This window comes from Gambusia affinis, linkage group LG20 (assembly GCF_019740435.1).
Source record: "Gambusia affinis linkage group LG20, SWU_Gaff_1.0, whole genome shotgun sequence".
Classification (NCBI taxonomy): domain Eukaryota; kingdom Metazoa; phylum Chordata; class Actinopteri; order Cyprinodontiformes; family Poeciliidae; genus Gambusia; species Gambusia affinis.
Window position 1 is genome coordinate 13823973 of NC_057887.1, and position 24639 is coordinate 13848611.

The 24639-nt window shown below is 37.4% G+C and overlaps 1 protein-coding gene across 1 annotated transcript; it reads left to right on the forward strand.

Moving 5' to 3' along the window:
* Positions 1-10076: 10076 nt before the first annotated feature.
* On the forward strand, positions 10077-23950 carry LOC122823778 (G-protein coupled receptor 26-like). The gene is made up of 3 exons (XM_044103754.1): positions 10077-11043; positions 12831-12944; positions 18064-23950. The coding sequence occupies exons 1-3, from the start codon at positions 10376-10378 to the stop codon at positions 18290-18292; spliced, it is 1011 nt and encodes a 336-aa protein (XP_043959689.1). The 5' UTR covers positions 10077-10375; the 3' UTR covers positions 18293-23950.
* Positions 23951-24639: the final 689 nt, after the last annotated feature.

Genomic DNA, 24639 nt, shown 5'->3' on the forward strand with positions numbered 1-24639 from the left:
CCTGAAGGTTTCGCAATAAACTAGCCTTTTCCTTTTTATGGCCAAGTGGAATACCTACATTTTTAGGTTAATAAAAATAATAAGAAAGATGATTTTAGGTTGCAAGGATAATATAATCCAGACCCAATAATATTTTCCTGTTTTGGGTTTCCCCAGATAAATCCTCCCAGCAGGATGTGCTGGAATTCCTCAAAGGGAGAGGCATCTAGGAAGCATAGTGATAAGATGCCCGAACCGGAAGAGCAGCTTCACCAAGGCCTCATGTTTAAGGCTGAATCCGGCCATTATATAGAGGAAGCTTACTTCAGGATGCCAATCAATACATTTCAAGTGGTTGTTTCTAAAATTCAGTGAAACACAGGCTTTACAGAGCAATTAAGAGTGTCACTGTGACTTGAATACAGCTGTGACAGAGTCTCACATTTGATTCACTAAAAAAGTTTCATATGTCTTGTGTGTTGATTTTAGGCAAAACTCCCTCTGAAATAAAACTGCACGTTTTCGTTTGTTAGTGTTAGCCAAGCTTCAACTCATTCCACCTCTTTTTTTGTTTGGTCCAACAGTAATACATCTGGCTATAAATCTGACAAAATGCTCCACAATCTGGCCAGCAAATGTTGTGGAAAACTTTTTATCTAAGTGCTGTGATAACACCTCAATAAGACATTTTCCATGCACAAACAAAGCAGTTTTAAGTGACATGTCAGCACCCACAATAAAATTTCCTGCAAAAGCAAAAGTTCTTGTAAGAATTGCCCATTTGTAGCCTTCGGCATGCACTGCCAGCACTCTGCAGCTGAAATTAAAAAGCGTGTAGTGTGTTCAGCAGTGATTGTGAACTGCAGATGGCGAGCTCAGATTTGGAGCTGGGTTTCCTCAACATCGGCTCAGCTAATGCAACTAGACGAGCCTTAGATTGTGTTTGGATGGTGCACTGCTAAGCCTCAGCATAGAACGAGGGTAAAGCCTCTTATCAGAGGCTTTTTTCAAGAGTTTTTAGTTTTATGTGAAGGTCAAATCGTAAAATTGCAAATGAAACATGAGTAGAAGCAAAGACCTTATTGAATAGAAGTTAATTTTAAAAATACAAAAAATATGTTTTTTTTTTTTCTGAAACGATTTATAATGCTATAAGATTATATTTACAGTTTTAAAAATATACATTGTTGTTATATCTGTTCCAATCAGTCATTTGCTATACAGTGTTTCAAAATCTCTAGTACATGAGTTTATTATTTTTAATAGCACGCACAGAAAAACAAAAGAACTTAGACATGGTATTTTTTATTATTTGTGGAAATCACAATAAGAAGGGGACCAAAAACAACACACATTCTCTGCCATACTTTTAAGGGCATGACGTACATTTTCACGCAGTAGTTTGGCTGCCAAGCACCTAAAATTTTCTTTTATTTGAACAAAGCACATGGTTCTAGTTAAAGACAAATTAGTGTTTCGCAGACTCCTCTGGTTTATGTGTACGATGCGGGGACAGAACAAGTCATCATGGAAACTTTGTGACCAGAAGATGCTAATCTTTGCTACAGTTCTCCAATGTGAAATGGTTCTGAATCATACTGCATTACACTGTAAAGATTTGTTTCCACATTCTTAATCATCGCCCCATTTTGAACAGGAGCCAAGAGAAAAGAGCCTCTGACTCAAATCTTTATACCCCACAGGGACATGAAATCATTATGTACCAACTAAAAGCTCCTCAACACTTCGATCAGCGTAAAATAACAACACCCCATCCAGAGCCGGCCCAAAGCATGTGCCAGCTAAGTGGTTGTTTAGGGCACCAAAGCAGCTGGTTTTAGGAAAAACTATTTCTATACTATTTTTACCTTTAGTACACAAACATTAATCTTCTTCTGCTGTTGGTTGCTATCACTGTTGGGGATGTAATAAGATATCAAATTTGTTAATTTGTTTTCTGCAAATTTTGTGTTTATCAATTGATGTTACTTTTAAGCAGTTAAAATAATATGGCACACCACACTTAAATACCATTCTGCATATCTAAATTCAGTTATTATTATAATTTTTAATTTGTTACTCCTGTATGGTTAAAACCAATAGCCTTACTAACACTGACTAATTACAAATGTCGTTAATGATAACAGGTATGTTGCACACATACCAGTAGAGCCGCTTAGTAACGATGAAGTGTCTGGTGTTGACATGTTGGTATGGGGGCTCCAAGAGCTATTGTGCTTAAGACTCACCAAAGCTTGGACCGGCCCTGCCCCAATCACACAGTTACATGTAAAACATTGTTTTAGTGGCATAGGACAATACCTTTATTTGAATAAAACTCCAGCACTGCCTTTTTTCACATCTGATTCTGTTAAGAAATTGTTATGTTGCAGCGATGGTCCATGAATAACATTACTTTATCTAATGCTAAATTATGCCACTGTTCTGATTCACACGGCACTGTACATTGAGAGCTCAAACCCTTGGCAAACTGCCATGCCTTCTCATTAAATCAGGTTAGAATTATTTTAGAATTGAACCTTGATTCCCAGATGGCCAGTTGATATGCAGATTCAAAAAAATTAATAAATAAAACAAGACTGTGTTGTCACGTTGAAAGTAATGTAACCTGTCAGGATGCTGTATTACATCCTTTGTTTAAATAAGCATGCTACTGAGACGTCAAAAGTGACATGATGTCCCACACAATGTGTTTCATTTCCTAATTTTCACAGCCAATTACCAATTATGTTTATGTAAACATGTTTTTATTGGTCTGATATGCTAATTCAGTCTTAATTTAACCTTAAATATTGTGTTTCCATACAACAGATGAAAACATCTATCTGTGTATAATTTATATGTACAGAGACACACACACACACACGCACACACACCTACACCCACACACACACACACACATATATATATATGACTGTGTTTTCTTTACAGCTTAATACGGCGTGTGACTAAATGTGTTGGTTACCATAATACGTTGTAATCTCAGTACAAATCTCCCAATTGTTCATTTTCTTGCTACATGATTGCATTTCTTTGTGATTTATTATGCAAAACTATCTGCAAATGATCTAAATGGGCTGCATGCTGGAAGTAAGCTGATATTTTGTGGAGTAGCAGTAATAAAAAGAGTAAAAGGGGAAAACAACCACAAAAGCACAATCATGTGTGGACATTTAATCACAGGAAACACCGTTCTGTGTGTCTGAGATAACATATTTATCAGCAGGAAGAAAGCCACATTATACCAGTGATAATAGGGTTGATCTTCAAAGCATAGCGCTGTTGTGGAAAAGCAACCGTGTTTTGTTCAAACAAGCAGACAGGGTCGATCCCAGGATGTAATCACACACAGACACATCTGAAGGTGGTGTTTAGTGCCTTTCATCTTCAAATGGATTCTAACAGTCTCATCAAGCCAGAAGCTGTCCTGATCTTTCATTGACTCAGCCGTACACTAATTGAGGCCTGTCTGATGAGAGCAGATAGTGGTGGAGATGCTGCAACAAAAAATAAAAATAAAATAAAATTAAGTTCATCATGAGTCCTTCAAAACTCTACTGTTTGTTGTCATTAATTACTGTGATTTTAAATATTGGAGAATTAAGCCATTCAATTGCCAATTAGTTAAATGTAAGTATACAGGCCTAACACAACGATGTTGCGCCTGCTTCAGAACGCTGCACTGTTTCTAAGTGCTACAGCATATTGAGGATTGGGTACATGCAAGCTACAGAAGCTCAGCATGATTGCAGTTATGATGACTAAGCCAGGAGGAGCAGGAAGCTGGCCTCTCAGCATTATTGTTAGCCGTGTCAACACCTTCACGTCGCCTTACTTACAGGCTGACATTTCACTCGTTTTATATAAAGCTTCTTGTCTGAGCTGGTGTCCCTCCTGTCTTCACCACTGAGACCTTTACAGGCTGCATGAATGCTGTGCTAACAGTGCACATGGTTGAGTAGCATATTGTGCTTCTATTGGGGCCTGATATTTTTGATCATTCTTTTCTGTATCTTACTTCAATACCCAAGATTGTCTGTGTGAGCAGCATTCTGCATTCACGTTGTTGCTTTTGCACTTTGTTGACCCGCTGTGGTCATATAGTATAGTGTGAAGAAGTTTCAATAGGTGTGAATACTTTTGCATGGTGGAGAACTGTATTACAATCCTCCATAATTTTCAGATACAAGTAGGTACATTAAAGAGTCAGGAGGACATAAAAGCAGAATTGTACACCAAGATTTTAGGAAAGTTTGCCCATCGAAGGGAAGTCGAGTGTGGAATCAAAACTGGCAGTGAATTCAAATCCACTCTGTTGCAGCATAAAGCAGGAGCGCTGCAGGCTCTCTGTCATTCTACAGTCTCTCACAGTCAAGTCCATCAGTAGATTTTCTGACAGGAGACATTATCCTCAAAGATCGACGGATGTTGCGCCTTCTGCTGACCTTACAAAACATCAACGATTCCCTATTGAAACCACATAAAAGAGATCGCATTTAATTCTGTTCACTTAGAAAAAAGTGATAAAACTAATACACGCTGGAGGGGTTGTGTGTTTGCCTCCTGCATTTGTCTCTTCCATCTTCCATGTTCAAACATAATGTTAAGTTGGAAAAACAAGGATTTCTACAAGTGAGAATTTTAAAAACAATGTCTTATATAGATTTAAACAATTGAAACATTACATTTTGCCAAGTGCAGTCATTACACATCAAAATATTGGTCAGTGTTTCGTTTATTGTGGTTCAAAAGCAACCCTAAGCAGACAGGTTTCAGTCTAGATTTTAATGAACTCAGAGTTTCGGCTGTTTTGCAATTTTCCAGAAGTTTATTCCAGATTTCTTTTGGATAGAAACTGAATGCTTGGTTTTGGTTGTGGGGGTGCAGAGCAGACCAGAACCAGAAAACCTAAAAGGTCTGGCAGGTTTATACAACAACAGCAGATTTTTTAATGTATTGTAGTGCTTAACCACAATACAAAGCGCTGCAATTGACAGCGCTAAGATGCTCCTCCTGGCTCTGATTGGTTGTTTCTGACTTGGAGTGGTGCATTTCTTCAGACAGCAGTAGTAGTACTGGTGGGAGGTGAAGGAGCTTGATTTTTTTTTCACATATTAATGATCTCCTACTATACTGTCATGACATAGTGATAGTTTCAACAATTATGTAATAAGAAAACATTGTTTATAGCTTTAATAAAGACTGTGTGTTGAGAGGTATGTGCATTATGCTATAACATATCCACCTGTGCCCACTTAAAACTTGGTGGGTGCATGGCTGCACAGTTCAGTGAGGGGGATCTGGAAAGTGATCAGATAACTCAAACCATCAGTTTGCTGATCACAGTGTCAGCACTGAAAGCCATGAGAGTGGTGATGGGACCGGAAGCTATGAGGGCGATGCTGAGGAATGCACAGGTGGGAGCAGCAGTGGATATGAGAAGGATGGTCTGAGCAGGCTAGCCCTGTGGTGAATGGGGATGAAGATTGAAGCTCTGGAGACTAATGCAGCCGTAACTCTTCAGTTTCTGAGATGATGAATGCCCTGGGAAAGATGGTGACTGTTAACTGTTTGGAGAGGATGGCTGGAGCCATGGCTTAGCCTGTGGATGTGACAGGATGGCTTCAGTGTGACTCAAGCTGAGAGAAAACAAGGCACTGTCCAGGCCCACTGTGAAGTGAGTGAGACATGTTGACCCAAGGCTGGCAGAGAGGTGTGATGGCAGTGTCTAGTGAGCCATATTTCAGGTTGCGGCATGGAGGCGAATGTGACTACTGCAACCCTGGAAGCTGCCAGGGCTGCATCTAAGAGTGTTGGACATGCGCTGCTGGCTGACAGGAGACATTACGCTCAAGTGAGAAGCATGGAACGTGACCAGATGGTGAAGACAGCCGGGTTGCCAGGGGCCATGCCCAAAGGTACAAACTACATGTTGATTTGGAGGCGGACTCAAACGTATGCAGGTGGCGGGCGGACTCATATGCAGTGATGGCATAGTAACTTTGAAAAAGTAACTTTCATCGGATTACTGATTACTCCTTGAAATAGTAACTTAGATTACTGATGACTTGATTTGGAAAGTAACTGCATTACATTAAAAGTAACTTTTTTATTTACTTCCAGCAGCTGCTAACAACAACTCTCTGCCACCTGTGAAAATTACATTGATCTTTGCCAATACTTAATTTTTTTTATAATGATTACATCAACAATGTGTCTCCACTTATACGGTTGAACTGAAGGGGAGATTGTTTAATGGTTACAGCAGTACAAAAAAAACTTTAGTAAATTGTGAGTGTTTTTGTGTGTTCCACTATTGTCTGGAAAACTATAAATAGGATTTTAGTCTCTCTCCTGCCCCTGCCCCAGAGTCCAGGTTCTGAGTTTGATAAGTAACGGTAGTCTGACTACTGGATTTGAAATAGCAACCCGTTAGATTACTCGTTACTGAAAATAGTGGTCCGATGTCAGTAACGCCTTATGTAACTGCTCACATGGAAAGCAATGGTTTAATTGAAAAAAAATAAATAAAAAAATCTTTATAATCTTTATAACAGAAACTGAATACTCTGTGAGACTACACATCATCTCTTACCTGCCTTTCGATTTGGTATGAATATTTATTTGTCTTGCTAAATACCCTTATAACACTGGTTAAAGATAGGTAATAACTATCCAAATGCAAAATCCACCAAAACACTATGTGTTAGCAGTCTTTAATTTTTTTTTTTTACAATTTACTCAGTCTTCCCTCCAAATTTCATAAAATGTATTTTCTACTTGTTCTCAATTACTAATACATGTCAACCCATTATTCCTTGAGTTTACATATGAACAAAACAGCCAAAAAATATAGTTATTCTTTAAATATCTTCCTTGTATTGATTTGCAGATGAAGAACAGCCACTTCATTCAGTTGTACTCGGGTTTCCTAAAAGCTAATGTGTAACCATCATCTGAACAGACATAAAATAAAGCTTCTTTCAGCTTTGATTAAAGACGTTTTTTATTTGAAAAAAAAAATAAAAAAAATCCATGTCTATGAAACATTATCTGCATGCACTTCTATTTAATATGATAAAAGGCCAGATATGAGTGATTGTGTGTTTTGCAAAAATCTTAGAAAGGAAAAAAAAGCCCTAAAATCAATCAATCAAAGCTGTGTTTTCTCACCTATGCAAGTTACATAATCCATCACTCATTATCCTTCAAGCTATAGAGACTGATCGCTGGTGCTAGTGTCTGTGGAGCTGACATTTAATCACGAAAAGAATAATTACCAAAACGCCTACAAATAGGTGCACCTGTGCCTGAGATCAACTTGTGGCACTGCGTTGATAAGGCCTGACAAGCATGACAGTGCCTGACTGTGTCTTCCTTCAGAGACAGATTTACCCATAGCATGTTTAATGTATTTGGCTGCTGGGAGATTCTCACGCTGTGATAACCTTGAGTGAAAACACCACAGTTTATGGTTTTTACACATGCTATAGTCTTAATATTCTTATTTAAAACACAAAGTTAAGTTATTTACACCACTTACCAAAGCAGTATTAACAACTACTGCACAATTACTTGACTCTGATCAGTGAATTTTCCTCTGTGAACCCTGGGGGTCTACTGTTCTTATTTTTTCTTATTGGCATTGTGGCGTGACAGTTTTTGTGAAAAAATGAATAAATAAATAAAACCACTGCCAGATACTTGATTTGTTTTTTATGTATATTTGGGCAGAAAGTACTTCTAAAACTGCATTAGGGTTTAACAGACAGACCTTCTTATTTCCCCTTTTGGAGCGTGTGCATTTAAAATGAAAGCCAATAGTATATCATGTAGCATTGTGGCTTGGTACTTAAGTTTCCCAAGCTGCATTTTCTTTTAAATATTTTAGATATGTCGAAAAAAAATAATCAGTGAATAGCAGGATTTTGCAGGATGTTATTATATATAAAAAAGATGTTATGTAATTTCACTGTTAGAGGCCTAACTACACCTTGAAACCACTGTACAGCAGGACTAGTTTCCAAACCGAGCAGCCAGCTTTGTAGGTGTTCAGCTTGCAGCTTGCTGCTGTGGAGTACCTGGTATCACATCCTTACCAATGAAATGCCACGTGTGTCTGTACAGATCTCAATGACAATAACTCTTCTTCACCCACATCTCTGCCCCTCTTACCACAGCATCTTATCTGGCTCCAGCGCCTTGTCACTCACGTGCCTCAGCAGCAGTGTCACACTCTGACGAGTCCCATGTTTCAGAGGACCAATTCTCCACGCTTCTGGTCCAGAGCGGCAGCAGAGTGTGGGGGCGTCATCCAGCTTCTGAGGAAAAAGGAAGATGCCGCTCCTTATCAATCTGATGAGGCAGATTTAACGAGAAAAGAAGTGATGATGACGAGGATGTGCAAGAGGGAAGGAAATAGACCAGTATAACTTGGACATGAACACAAGTGTTACAGCAGTCAGTTTGATTTAGTATAAATTCTGATTAAATGATGCTGGTTTTTAAAAAAGATTTGTCCTTTGGGGATTACAGACAATTCAGACACATTTCTTTGTAAACTGTAAACTGCTGCTGTGCAGTTTATATGAGTTGTTTGTGCTTATTGATATTCTTATAATATATTTATTAGAATATGATTAAAAGGTAAATGTGCACCGACTTTATGACAATCAAAAGTACAGTGTGGAATTTCTGAGGTGAGACTCTGTTACATTGTTATGAGTAAGATGTATTATTAACACCTCCTGAACCTTTTCACATGTTGCGTGACTGACCAATGCAGAGTAGCGCATGATTGTGAAGTCGGATGAAGGGATGTATGGTTTTATGAACCAGATACAATAAAAATAGATTAAAGACAATTAGTAAGTATATACAACACTGAGAAGATCTTAAAACACACAGACAGGGGAAGACGTTGTGGAGACGTTTAAAGCAGGACTGAGTAATGAAACAAATTCCTAATCCTAGAATATTTTTAGTGAATTCTGTTCAGACCATTATTGGCAAACTGAGGTAGTTTGGTAAACTCCAAACCTGTCAAAATGTTTTATTCTGTATTCTTTTAAAAATGTATCTGGTACAGATATTCCTCAAAAGTTGCAGAAAAATGCTTGGTTCAGTGCATGGTTCCCATGCATTTGAATAAAATGCATGGGACAATGTTCAAGTTTTCATTTGTATGTATTTTTTTAAAATTTAATAATAAATACAAATGAATCCATCGTTGGATGGATTTCTTTTCCACTACAAATTCAAGTACAACTTTGAGTTGTGATGTGACATAAAACAGACATGTTCATGGACATCTTTGCCAGATTCTGTAGTGTAACTCACTCTGCTATTTTATTTTACATAAATACAAACTGGTTGATGTAGGCTAACTTTGATATCTTGATTTAGCTTTCCCACAAAAACATTCTTCCGCCCTGGGATGTCATCTATTTTGTGAAATGCGCCACTTCGTCCTGCAGACCAACCAGACCTCCAAGCATGATGCATCAACACCCCTTCTTCACATTTGGATTGTGAAGTAGGGGTGTTATTGTGCAAAATCTAATAAAATGGCAATCATGTCCAAACAGTTCAATTTGAATCTTTTGTTACTGTGGATTTTGAGATATTGAAATTATGTTTCTGATTGTACCTGACTTAAAACAAAAGGTTTAACCTAATTTAAAGTCAGACAGTGAGAAACAAAGATGTTGCTTTTAGATGGTTGCAAATAAAAATAATGATTATGTCACTGCTTATTTTGTGTTTTCTTTTGTGATTATAACATTTAAATCATTGCACATCTATTCATCTAATGTTTGCATCTCTACTTTTATTTAAATTGTTATTTATATAGGAATATAAATGACGATTTATTTATTCGTCGCCCTTTTCTTTCTTACAAAATAACTTCAACCGGAATTCAAGGTGGCTGTGTAGCTGTTCTAGTATTGAGAAAAGATCGGGGAGAAACAAAGCGGTCCACACAAGGAGTTGCGCTGTGTGCACGGAGGGGTGATGCCTGGAGAGCGAGGCATCACAGGATGACAAACTCCCCACTGCAGGGCGCAGCAGCTACTAGAACAGAGCAGCTGTGGCGTGAGACGCTTCCTGCAGCTTAGAGGTATACACTTTCTAATCCTGAGATTTACTTTAAACATGCTGGAAACCTTCTAACAATCTGAGACTCCAATACAATGTAGACGAGTGGAGGGGGAGAGGGGGAAGGGAGGCATCTCCAAGCCTGGAGAAATATCAGGATGTATATTATTTTTTCTTTTTTCCTTCATTTATTTATTAATACAGTTCTTGAGGCGCAAACGGGATTTGGATATGCGCGCTAAAAGTGTGGAGAAGTGAGTTTTTGGGGGCGCGCAGGATGGACACTGCGGAGGTAATTCTCTCCGTGCTGGTAGTTGTGATCATCATAGTGTCGCTGCTGTCCAACGTCCTAGTGCTGATCTGCTTTCTCTACAACCCGGAGATCCGTAGACAGGTGCCCGGTCTGTTCAACCTCAACCTCACCTTCTGCAACTTGTTGCTGACCGTGGCCAACATGCCGCTCACTCTGGTGGGACTCGTCAGCAGGGCTCAGCCGGGGGGAGACGGCTTCTGCCAGATCGCGGGGTTCCTGGAGACCTTCCTGTCCACCAACTCCATGCTGAGCATGGCCGCCCTGAGCATCGACAGGTGGATCGCGGTGGTGTTCCCCCTGAGGTACCACTCCAAGATGCGCCACAAGGACGCAGCGTTAGTTCTCGGCTACACGTGGGCGCACTCCATGTCCTTCTCCACCGTGGCCGCCTGTCTCTCGTGGGTGGGATATCACCGGCTGTACGCGTCCTGCACCCTGTCCAACGCCAGGGCAAGCAGCAGGACCCAGTTTGTTGTCTTCACCGTGTTTTTCCACTCCTTTACCTTCCTCCTGTCTTTTATAGTGTTATGTTTCACATACCTCAAAGTTCTTAAAGTGGCGCGGTTTCACTGCAAGAGGATCGATGTTATAACGATGCAAACTTTGGTGCTGCTTGTGGACATACACCCCAGGTGAGCTCCTATAGGATACACTTAACACGTTTTGCCCCTCTTCATCGTGGCCCCTCTGCTTTTGTCTGAATTTATGAATCGACTTTTATTTTATAGATATCAAGGTAAATGTACAAAATGTTCAATCTGCTTTTTTTTTGCCATCGTAAAATTGCTGGCCCTAAAGCTGCCCCAAGGTTATGAGGCTCTAACCAGAGTTTGATTTGACAACTACCGCCAGCTAAACCCACATCCAAGTTCAATCTTTTATAGATTCTACATTTCTCCATATTCTATGTTGTGTTCACAAGCAACTCTGGGGGAAAAAAGACAGTAGCATTCAATAAATTTGAATTTTATTGAAATATGAATTTATTTCAGTAGCTAAATATAACATATTAAAACATATATAACTTATTTTCCATTGCTGATTTTTTGCTTACGCCTCCACTTCAAAGTAAAGCCAGTTGTGTGACAGGAAGGATATTTGACATTTCCTGTTTTGTACAGGGAATCTGTTGATGTAAGGCAACCAGAATCATCATAGTGTCTGCTTAAGCAGGACAGGACCCCCCCCCCTATATAATCGTATATATATTTTATTTACCTTTGTGTGTAAAGTTGTGAATTTACATTGAATGTCACAAAGACAGAAGGATTGCAATTTTCCACAATATAAAGAAATGACCATAACAAACTTCAGTGTGTTGGATTTAGATGTTCTCTATGTGACAGATTGACATTGCATATTTATTTGTGAGGTGGTAGAAAAATTATACATGGTTTTCCATATTTATTTCACAAATAAAGATCTGAACAGTGTGGTGTACATTTCGGGGTATTTGATACCCATAGATTAAAATCCTTTGCAGCCAATTGCCTTCAGAACTTACCTAATTAGTCACAAAATCCTTTCATGTGCATCTTAATGGTATAAATGTAGTTGTTCTGTGAAGAAGATTGTTGGGGAACATTAGTGAAGAAACACATTCCTAAAGACTAAGCGATGCAGTCCATGGTAACTTGAGAGGTGTTTCAGAGAATCGTAGCTCAGATTTGACAATATAATATGGTAAATATTAGTAATTTCTGACTTATGTCGAGATATACACACTGTAGTTTGCTACAAGCCATGTATGGTGACAGAAAACATAATGAAGAACATGCTTTGCTCAGATGAGTCCAGAGAAGCAATAACTATTTGATCAATGTGCAAAAACAATATTTGCAGGACAAAGTATAACACTGCATATCGCCACAAAATTACCACGTTTACTGGGAAACATGGTGGTGGCAAAGTTTGGATCTATGTCTAATGGCGTGTGAATTTGTTGCAAATTTTGAAAGTTTCTCCTTCCAGTTTTTGCAGAGAAGAATGGAAAATATTGTCAGTCTGTTGATGGGAGAAGGTGGTAGAGTTCTCTGCCAAGAGACTTGCCCCCCTAGCTGCAGTGGAAGGTTGTTGTTCAGTGTGATGACTCAGGGAAACTGAAAACAAATGCAGGCCACACTTTTCAAATCTTTTTAGGAATGATATTGAAAAACATGTATCCGTTTCCACCATTTGTGGCCTCTTGTTTCATTCAAGTTTGCTTAAAGCAATTTGGCAACAAATTCAAACACAGCCTCACATTTTCACAAAGGATTCCAAAGCAGCTCCTAAAAATGTGAGCTTGTTTTAATAAAGCGGCTTAACTGCTTTCGGCTCCTTAGATTTAATAACTGCAATATACAGAAATCCAGAAGTAATCCCAGTAATCTCAGATTTTGCCCCAACTGGGAATAAACCGGCTGCCTTTCCTTTCCAGCGTCCGTCAGCGATGCCTGGAGGAGCAGAAGAGGCGACGACAGAGAGCAACGAGGAAGATCAGCACCTTCATCGGCACCTTCATGGTCTGCTTTGCTCCCTATGTGATCACGAGGTGAGTGTTTGCAGGTGGGAGAAACGGTGCTGTAATACACACAAAACGCTGCAGAGCCTTTTGGTTACCTCCCTCCAACACGACAGCCCTCCCACTCACACTTCCTGCCTGCTTCCTCTCCATGCGGGCTGAGTTTGGAAGATGAGAGTGGCTGACCTTGTGATAAGTAATACGCCTCTGTCCGGCTGTTGTTGCTGCTGCATTGGCACTTTTCTCCTCAAGTTCGTCTGGTGCATCCCCACTTTGTTGAATTCGCTGGCATCAATCACTGCTTAAAGAAGGGATGCCAGAGAAGGCCACAGGAGAGAGAAAGAGGACTTAAGTGATGCAGGTGAAAGGATGAGAATGTGGAAAACAAAATCTGTGTAATGGGAAATGCATCATTATTTATCCTACTTCTTTGGATAATAAAATTAATACAAAAAGAAACAAGAAAACAATATTGAAACCAAACAGTATTTCTAATCTATCAAAGTCTCCTTTCAAATGAGGCTCGTGTTTCTGTGTCAAGGAAAGAAATATTTCCTGGCATTATTTCTTGCTTGGAACATAACCAGATAAATTCTATCTGCGGTTTTGCGTCTGAAAATAAATTTGATTTGACTCCAAAGGTTGACTGTAATTTTCTGGAGGGCAAACATGAGTCATGGAGCCTGTTTTGCAAATCACCTATTGGGATATTTGGATTCCTACCAGACTCCAAGGTCTTACCCATGTGTATGCCTTTAAGCAAGTAGCGGTTATCAGCAACATGGTATAGCAAGGTTTTAAATAGTTATTGTTGCAGAACATCTAATATTTTCTTTCATATTGGTTTTATGAAAAATCTGTTTCCTCAGAGGTCACGGAGAGTGCCACAGTGATTGGAGTTTTCTCTTGCTGTATGGAGTCTGATGGCTCCGCCTCTTTTTTGCTGTGCACTGCTGGGCAGCTAACTGAAAGAAAGCAACTGCACTTTTCACCTGCTTTGATATTTGACAGCCTGTTTGGTACTATGTTACCAAAACAGACTTGTAGAATCAGACAAAATGAACCTGTCAATAAGTGGCAAATATTTAGTAGCAAGGTAACATTTTATTAATTTGACGGAGCCAAATTGATAAATTGTGATAAACTGAGTCAGAGCATCTGCAAAGCTACAGCTCTTCATGGGTGTTCCTAGCCTGAAATGAAAAGTGTGAATCAAATATGGTATATTCCAATGCATGTAAGCAGCAAAGTTGGACTTTGGGAAACACACAGTCTGTGACATTATTTGACACAGTCTTTACACAAGAAAAAAGACCAAAAATGAAAACAATCTCTGAAGATAAAACCACTTTTTGCACATTCAAAGTTTCCACACTGTGATAAATTTATTGACTACACAGACATTCAGAGGTAATCACAAATAGTAATATTTTAAATTATGGTAAACATTGGACTATTCTGAAGCTTTCTGAAGCTTAAAATTGAACTTACTGACCAACGTTTCAGAAAAACATTTTTATATTGAAGACTGGGTGCTTTTTTCAGGATGAGGTTGTTGTCACTAAACCTAAAAGTTCAACAAGGACATGTTGAAATGGGTAGGTGGCAAAATATTGTTATATCTGAAAGGTCAACTTGGATGTGTTTTTTCTACACCATCCAATGGTATTTTTATTCACTGTTTTGGGAGTAATCTTATCTCTGCCCATGCAGGCCATTGACAGTCAAAATGAATTTTGCACCTCAGTGTCCTGGTATCAGTAATAATTGAATTGAAATGCAATGGTAGAGGTGTGGTCCCCAACTTTGGTCATTAGAAGCAAGTGTCCAGCAAATTGAAAATGTTTTCCTGTTCCAGGAGCAGCTAGTTCAAACCTTTTTGGCATGCGTTCAAGTACCACAGACTGTCAATACCCCAGTGATTTCATTTAAATGTGCTGAAGCAGGGAAGGTTCTTTAAAAAAAAATTAGGACACCAAACCTTAAAAACCAATGTTGCTGCATTGCATTTGTGATCCATTTGAAAGTGAAAGTGCTAAATTTTATGGGTTTTGAACTCAGTGACCAGGAAACATGGAAGCTGATAGTGTATGTATGACTGAGAAAAGCTAAAATAAAAGCATTATGGCTGTGTCCATATGCATTAGGCATCCATGTTGGATTTGAAGGTCAGGGAGAAACCTCAAACTTATTTTAGTTGGAGTCTTGACTTTGGGGGGCGTTTCAGATTACTTTTATATCTTAGAACCTCGAAACTCCAGCTTCAGAGTTCAAATAGAACACATGATTATAAAGTCTGTTGCATGTCTTCCTTGAAGCGAGTAAAAAAATGAAAACTGAATGGACGTTTTTTTTTTTTCTCCAGGGAGTAGATGCACTTTCTTGTCTATATGTACCAAAAGAGTTTAATTTTTGATTTTAGCTATAACAGAATCAGAATAGAGTTTGTTCCAGGCAACTTTTGTTAGATGTGATTGTTTCTCTCTTTTGGTTTGATTGAAACTGCACCAGACAAATAAGCAACACCTTGGCCCAAAATGTTCACTGACAGATATATTATGTGTATACTTTCATGCAAATAATCTGAAGAATTGCATAAAAAAAAGGATTTATAACTGTTTAAATTTTATATTATATTGTTTTGTGATGTTTACAATGTGAAATCTGTAAGTTTGCCTATCTAAAGTTTTCTATTAACAAACCAAGAGTATCTATAAGTTTTAATAATGCTGCCGGCTTTCCTGATTGAAGCTTTCCTTCCCCAGATGTTTTTTTTTTAACCATAAGCAGATTTGCCTTTCCATCTCCAGAAGACATTGATCAGTATTATGTCAGTGTTATGTCAGATGTTCCCAGCTTGAGATGTTGTAAAAAAAAAAAAATAAAAAAAAATAAAATCTGAGTGTCACTCTTTTGGTCAAAGGTCCCTCTTTCCAGGAGGTCTGTGGGTATTCGCCCAGTTGTCCCAGACCAAAAAACCCCCAGGAAACTAAACTATTAATATTTATACTTATTTAAATCAAAACTCAACTAAGAACAACTTTGTGTTTCAGGGCATTAAAGCAAGAAGGCAGAATTCTTGCTCATGGGCTAAAAAAATAAATGGTATCAATTGTCTTCATGTAGTGTTTGACCATCAGTTGCCTCCAGTGCATTTCCATGCACTGGCATAGATTTCACAATTCTCTAGATCTCTAATACTTTTCTAAAACATGCTCCATGGCCCAAAGCATTTTGGTGATAGAGGAAGGAACACAAGCTCTTTGAAATTAAATTAGCTTGGCTTTGTTATTAAATTATTACAGGCTATTCATCAAGCTTTCCATCTGCTCAAACAACAAGAAAATTTGTTGTGTTATCGATACTCTGCCAGTAATAAAAAACACTGCCAGGCAGCACATGTTTTCTCTCAGAAAATGGCAGATTAGTATTTCAATGTAAATTTGACATGATGAAAATTAATTCCAGAGTAAGTTGGAGGGACTATATACCATTTTTAACCTAGAAAAGCCTTGTGAAATCCCTAAAACGAGCTGGGGAATGTCACAGAGGAGGCTGATGTCTGGGTTCCCCTCCCTCTCCCTCCTACATTTGGCACCCCTATGGGGTACAGATGGACTTCTGTGGAAGGATGGACGGATGATAGCTCATCAATTGCTTTTCTGATATGCATTTGATGTCATGCAGGGTCACCAAACCAACAGTTTTTGTTTGACCTGGCAGCTGATTTAAACTCCTCTGGGGGGAGAGTAAAGCAAACTGTATGTCAAATCTGCCTATAAGGCTAGCATTAATGTGCTGACACAGCTGTACTTTAAACACAGTAATCAACCAGAGTGCAGTCACTTAGAATCTGTCATTAAAAAAAAAATAAAAAAAAAATGTTTGAGCGAATGTGAAAGTCAGTAAAGTTGAAGCAAATTTTCATGCTTGCTTCCTGGAGAATAGTTGCCCCATTAATTGGTGAGTTGAACAACTTTCTGTCTTTTGTTTTTTTTGCTAATTGCTGATTTGAGGTAATGACATGGAAAAATCCCTAATATTATAATAGATTGATTAATGCTTACAAATTAAAGGATTGCTTGTATATTGAACCATAAATAGTTGATAGTCATTTTATTTTACCCAGACAGCTTTGCGATTGTATTTACAGTCAGATCCATGAATATTATTTTGCTATGTGAACAGATCAATTAGACTGTTGTTTCCAAGCTTTAATTTCTATTAGTTATTATGATTTCCTACAACAAATGAAAGCATTTAAGATTAAATTACATCAGATCAATAAAAATAAGTGTTAATACAAAAATGTAGTCTTAATAAAAACTTAAACTTAAAAGATATATATAGAACAAATGGCCAACATTTTGATAAAGTTTGCATATTTCTATTTCATCATGCAGGCACTGCTTTGTCTTTTGTTATAGTCTTAGCTAAGCCAAGGAAAAAGCCCTTGATTTAGCAATCTATATATGTACTACTCCTCCACACAGTCAGTTGAGGTCATTTGGAATCTGATTAGTCTTCCTCTTGGATGCCTCCTATTGGAGTTTTTTTCTGCACATCCTATTTAGAGGAGACCCTTTGGCTGACACAGAAAGCACTGGAGGGACGATGTTTGGATCTCTTTTACTCCTTGGGATCCTCCAGAATGGGCTAGAGAGTTTCACTGGGGAGATATATCTCAGACAAGTAGAAGAAAATGGATGGCACTACAAAGATATGTTATATCAATGATTATCCATCCTTCCATCGTCCATTATGCTTGAAGGGTCACAAGTGGTTGGTGTCTATCTCCAATAGTCATTAGGCGAGAGTCGGGGTGCATCCTGGATAAATCGACATTCCATAACAGAGCATTTATAGATTATTATTCAAATGAAAACAGAAATAAAATAAGTATTGTACAATAAGCTCTGTAGGTTGTGCATAAAAAAAGAAAAATTAAGTTAGATACATAAAAAAATAATCCTCTAGTAAACACTTAAATTAGTAGAGCTGCATTCGAAAAAATACCTTCTTAGTTTCCAGCTGTGTTTTGCCTACATGTCTCTGCATTGCAAGCTCTAGGCATGCATATCTTTTCCAGTATGTCGAATTGCCTTTCCACCTCTTGCTCTCACCACCCTCTCTGTCTGTCCACCCTCAGGATCGTGGAGTTATTTCCAGCAGTGCCAATCGACCCTCACTGGGGAATTGTCTCCAAGTGCTTGGCTTACAGCAAGGCAGCATGCGACCCCTTCGTGTACTCCCTGCTGAGGCACCAGTACAAGAAGACGTGCACGGACATCCTCAACAGGCTGCTAAAACGGAGCTCCCTAAATGCGTCTGGGCGGCGGCTGGAGCAGCAGGGGAACAGCATACCCACAGCTGAGTGATGGAGGTTACTTGGAAACACGAACACTTATTCATTGCTGATGAGGACGAAGATAAATATTGCTGTTTCTTGTCCGCGTCTGCTTAGATTAGCTCTGACATTACAAAAAAACCAAGGTAAAAAAACAATCACTACTGACAAGGGCAAACCTCTGTGCAGGAGTACCAACGGACTGCCCAGAGCTGCAGATCAGCGCAATGAACTCGCTGTGAGGACGAAAAACTGTAGATTATTTATCTACCTGGGGTGATAGATGTGGTCACACAGGAAATATGGTCACCGTGACAGCTTGTGTAGGATTCCTCTGAGATTTTGTTACATAATTACTTTGTTGCATATTTGCTTTAAAATATATCTTGTGTAAGGTGCTGCAGTGACTAGTTTATGCACTGTTTAAGTATGTAGCACTGAAGATAAGATTTTCCATAATAAATCTCAAAGTTTCTCAAATGTATTCCGGTTGAAAGCATACATCACGGCAAACACTGCTGCAGTACAATCAGACTCAGGAATCCAGGCTTAATTAAATCAGACTCCAAATTAAGCAGATAATCCAGACACTCATTTATTTCATATTCTTCAGAAGATTGTTGTCCAAATTTTCTCTTCTTTGTTTTTTTTTTTAGTTTTTTTATCTGTAAACACGTCTTGTAAATCTCTCAGTGACGTGGACAAACTGAAGTTTTGAAGGAAATATACCAGTTGCCGTTCCTGTAGTTGTCGTTGTTTAGCCAAGTTGATATGCATGCATTGGTATTCACACTTTTTGAGTACTAATTGAAAACATGAAAAAAAAAAAAATCTTGTAGGCTACAGTTAATTGTTTTGAAACACCAAACAGAAGTACTTAAACCAAAAACCAGAAATAAGTGAAGGCCAGAAAGCTTCCGGTCTTAAACATCGCGAAATACATTTCCCATCACCTACAGACTACATGTTTCCTTTCGTTTTATATATTAAGCTCTGAGTTGTAGGAGGAATGATTGAATCAAAACCTATTAAAGCTATCATTGCCTGTTTAGTTTTTAGACACACTGAGATATTTCGTCCACATACATAAGCTCACATTGGACTAACATTGACATGGTAGTAGCATGTTTTTGTTTTTGAGCTCCAAAGAAGAAAAGAAGTTAGAGTGTCTGAGACCCAAATCTGCTTGAGTATAACCTGAATCCCAATTTCATCGATCTCACATCAACCTTGACATCAAAATCCCTAATGGATGCCTCACGTATGAAAACCACAGAATGCTAATCTCTTCATTTGCATTAATGTTGATTTATATTTATGTGGATCAGTCACACACAGTACACATCTGTCATCACTGAACAAGGTAACAACAACTATTTATTGTTAATAATTGTTCGCTGGGTCACATAGAAGAAGAGTTAGCAAGTTGCACTTTTTTTTTATTAAGCTGAAACTGGACTCTATCTAACCTAAATACAAATCTTCTGATTATGCTTTTTGGTTTTGTTTTTTTTATTTGTAAGCACCTACTGTTAAGCTTTTAGTGATCTGACCAAATTTGAGGTTTTGAACAGAAACAAAAATGTTGTGCCTTTATTTGGACATGAATTCTTTCAGGCTCATCATCATCTAAAGGCTGCAATGAATACTGCCAAACTGACAAAAGATGTTTCAAAACAGTCAAATTTGAGCAGCTTTTACAAGTTCAGAATTGCATTATGTTAATGTAAATAAACGAATTTCCATCTGTCCAATTCAGCTGTATTACTAAAGCCAAAGTGGATCAGAATATTTCCAAAAAGCTACGTATTTCAGAAATGTTGCACATAGCAATCCATTTCATGCACAACTTTTGACCTCCAAGAAATGCACTGTGGTGTCTTTATCTGCACAGTCACCCAATCTCCCTGCATTTCGGCTCTATCTGCTTATTTTGCTGTGTTCAGGTTTTATGAGCAGAGGTTGTGTAAGTGTGATAACAACCACAAAGAATGACTTAATGATGATGTTTTAAGTAGCGTCAGCTTCAGCTGCTGATCTTGCTTGTTCTTTGTTTCTGTTTGACACGTTGACATTTTTTGTGCTTTAGAATTGTTTACAGCTTCTTTCTCTAAAATATATTTTTGTAAATTGGGTGACCTCAGTTTTGCTTTTGGATCAGTGTGAAAATGTAGACTGGAGTAATCTTTGAGAAATATCCTAGTTTGCTTTGTCTTAAATTACATAAAGCCAGCCTAAAAAACTTAGTTTCACTGAAAGAGACTGAAAACATTTAAAGATTCAAATTGTTTGATGGGACCTTACCGATGCAAATGTTTTAGTCGTCATGGAGTTTTTCAGACTTTGTTACATTATTGAATTGGGGAAAAAAAATATTTGCATAGCATTATTGACTCTTTTTAATGTAAATAGTGACATGTATTTGTTTTCAGCTCCCTTGAGCTAATATTTTGTTGGAGCTTTTGCTTCAGTTACAGCTGCACATCTATTAGGGCATCGTTCCACCAGCTTTGCACATGTAGATAGTGAAATGTTTGCCCATGTTTTGGGTTGATCTCAGCCAAGGCATTGGTTTCAATGCAGGGATTTTCTTTCTCCCAGGATTCCCCTGTTTTTAGTTCAGTTCAGGTTCCCTTCATCTCTTACCAGCTTCCCTGTCCTTGGTTTAGAAAATTAAGACCTACCCCACAACATGATGCTCCCACCACCATATTTTACTGTGAGAAAGACATGTTCAACATGATGTGCAGAATTATGTTTGTGCCACATATCATGCAGATCAGAAGGGTCAAATTTTGTTTACATCTAAATAGAACATCATCTTCTACATGTTTATTTAGTTCCCACTTGCATTGGGGCAAACTGGACTTTTTGTAACTGTCTTTTGGTAACTGTTTTGAAAGCGTTTTTGCTACTCTTTCAAAAAATGCCAGTTTTTGACAGATCAGTGAACATCTGATTGTTGACATATTCTCCTGCTTAGCTGTGGCTCTCTCCAGCTCCTTCAGAGTTTCCTTCCTTCCCCACTGGCTTGTGTATAAATTTATTTGTTTCAATCATGTTTTTTTTTATCAGTGATCACTTGATCAGCGCCTGCAGTTAAAAATCTTCAGAAATTAGCTTGACTTGGCGCTGATTACTTTTGTAAGGTATTGTAAAATTACATTTTCCTCAAATCCAGGCAGCTCAATAAGTGAAACCTCAACGCTTAATTTTTTGTAAATTTCCACTTACAACACCATGGAGGTGTGTTCACCTACGTAGTTTTAAAGCAGGCGGTTTTGCAAAAAGGCATTAGGTTTTATAATATTAAATTAATTATGAAATTTTATCCATTAAAAAGAAAACTGTTCCTGCTTCCATCCATTTAGTTAACTTAATGTATATTGCATCAATTCAGGGCAGACGTAATCTCAAAGAACTGTAAAGAAAAACCATTGAATCAAATTTTCATACAGAATATTTAATCAAATTTGTCTAACTCAATCTGATACAAATACATTCAGTTAGATTCACTCAAATTTCATCCTATTTTAAAATGATGCAGTCAAAATCCATTTATAGCAAAAGATGATAAAAATAATCATCTATTCGAGGGAGCCTAGCTGATTGCGTCATGCTATTGACTGCAGAAATCTTTCAGAGACAGGAGAGACAGAATAGTGAGTTAATTAATTCTGGAGTTGGCTAGTCGTTTCTGCTTATTTTCTTCTGTACAAATTAACTGGGAGATTGAGCCATAAAAAAAGGAATAATAAACATGTTTTTCAAATCTTATTTTTAATTGGTGTAATTCAGTTCACATGTTAAGCTGTTTAATCCCCCACATATTACTATATCCCCTAAAGATATCACAGTACTTGGTTGAGCAGATATAAGATCTTGCAGTCTGGTTTTGAGTGGCCCAGTGTTCAGATGTAAGATTTGATCTCGGTTTTTCCCTACAATATTTTTCAGAGAAGCAATTTTTTTGTACCTGAATATTCCTCTTGGTAGTTTATATATTTTCTCCTATCAAATGGCATTTAATGAAAGATTCCAGGTAACCATGGGTGTCTTCAGTATATTGTGTAGCTATAAAAGATGACAATATAAGCTTTTTAATCTCCACAAATAGATTCCATTTTGTGATTATTAAGTCCAATTTTTTCTGCTTCCTGGGTAGGTTATGGAGTCCTATATAAGCTTGTGAGTCCTCTTGACTTATTTGTTCCTCCTTAATGTTAATTATTTTTCTTTCTGTATCAGAAAATAAGCAGCTTATTATAGAGCTGGCATTACATTTTGTTTAATTCACCAAAGAAAACAGAATATTACATGTACAGTATTTAAAAAAAAATATTCCTATCATTTAAATTTTCTTACATTTTCTGAAATTTTAACAACAACTTCAACACATTTTAATGGAATTTCAATAAAAAGCAGAGCATACTTGTGAAGTGCATGGAAGACATTTTAGAAAAGACAGCTTTCCATATGTGGAGGGAAAGTGACAGTATTCATAACCCTGACCATACATGGTGGTAGCTGCATCATGCTGTGGACATATGTTCCTTTAGCTGTTATATAAAGATGTTCTGAGTTGATGGGAAGATGTTTGTATGCATGTGTGTGCGTGTGTGTATCAGTTGGAGGTGAATTTACAGTTGTATCTTAGCTGCAGATGTAAGTGCAGCTAAAGGTTGTTTGCCAAAGTTTTAATTCAGAGGAGCTGAACATGAATACATATCACATTTTCTACGTTCTTCCACTTCACGATTAAGCACTACTTTGTGTTGGTCTGCCACGTAAACCCTCCATGACTTAAATTTAAGTTTGTGGTTGTAATATGGGAAAATGTGGAAAAGCTTAAGGGATATCAGTGGTTTTGCAGGACATGTAATTATTTAGTAACTTTGCTTTTAGACCACTGTTGTATTTTGGACACATTTTTGTGAAAAAATGCAACGTTGGTAAAGTAATGATGAACCAGTGCCATAGTGACTGCTGTAAACCAGTGATTTAAGTATCACACATGTATTTAAGTTTCTAATTGCAGAAATTATTTTAAGCCTAATATTGTAATTTATCACTGATCTCTTCATTACATTGCAAGACAGGTGATGCCTTAACTTCGGTAATGTGGGGATTTTTCCATTTATGTTAGAATATGTGTATTTTTCTTGTACTATATACATAGAGAGTGAATAACTGCCTTATTTATTTCAGTCTATTTTGTTATATCTGCATCTATATTTCTCTGTACAAACATTCATTACTACTATCTTTATTGTAAAGGAGATAAATATAATAAATTGTGGACAGACTGAAATTTAGAACAGTATTTTTTGGCTCTTTTGATATATGTACTTGTAATTTATGTTGGCATTTTACAGAATGTGCTGCTTCAATGGTAAATGAGAGTTTAGTTCTTGCGTATTGGTGTAACATATTTCGTTTTATTTGTTGGTGACTGACTTGACTACTTTGAGTGTTCAATTTATTTATTAAACATCAGTTGGAAGCTGCTAAATAGGACAAATGGAAAGCAATGTGATTTTATTTGGAAATAAGGGATTTTGATATTGTGTTTGTTATTCTGATAACACTGACTTTTAGATTTTGGCCAAATTGTAGTAGATATGTTTTTTATGATGCTGCTCAGAATATATGCTTTTTATTGATCTTGATGAGAAACAATAAAAATTGAAAGATAATTTATGAAGCACATCAAATAAAACAAACGGTGTTTTGTGTATTTCCTTTAAATCTACATTTATTTAGAGATAACCAAAAGGAAAAAAAAAACAACAAAAAACTATTTCACTGTTTTTTTCTGCATTTAGATTTTCTTAGATCAAGGTTTAATACCAGACCAGTGTTTTTAAACAGGGTGTGGTTTAGATACACAACATATAATGACAGTAAAACTTTCTTTTTGCAAACAAAATGAAGTAATAAGACATGAGAAATTGTGATCTCAAGAGTCTATTTTTAATAGGGCATAACCTATCCCAAACTTTTAAAATAATTATCCAAACTACTGTAAAATCAGCCCAAAAAATCTTGAAATCTGAGTCTGTGTGCTTAAGAATTTGATATTTGAAAGAATTGTTGTACTCACCCCAAACCTTGAATTCTCACAGAGCTTATCTCAGAATTTTTTTGTTGTGGTCAAGTTTAACCAAAATGAGGAAACTATTTCAATTAATTTCCTCGTTTTCAAAACAGCAGATGAAAAGTGAGAAATTCTGAAATTATTTTAAATTAAGAGACACAATTTTGATTCAATGAAATTATTTGACAAATGTACTTCATTGAAATATTAAATAAAAAGTAACATTTTACACAATTTGATGAACCTAATTTAATGATGCTACTATAGTTTGATCATTCTAC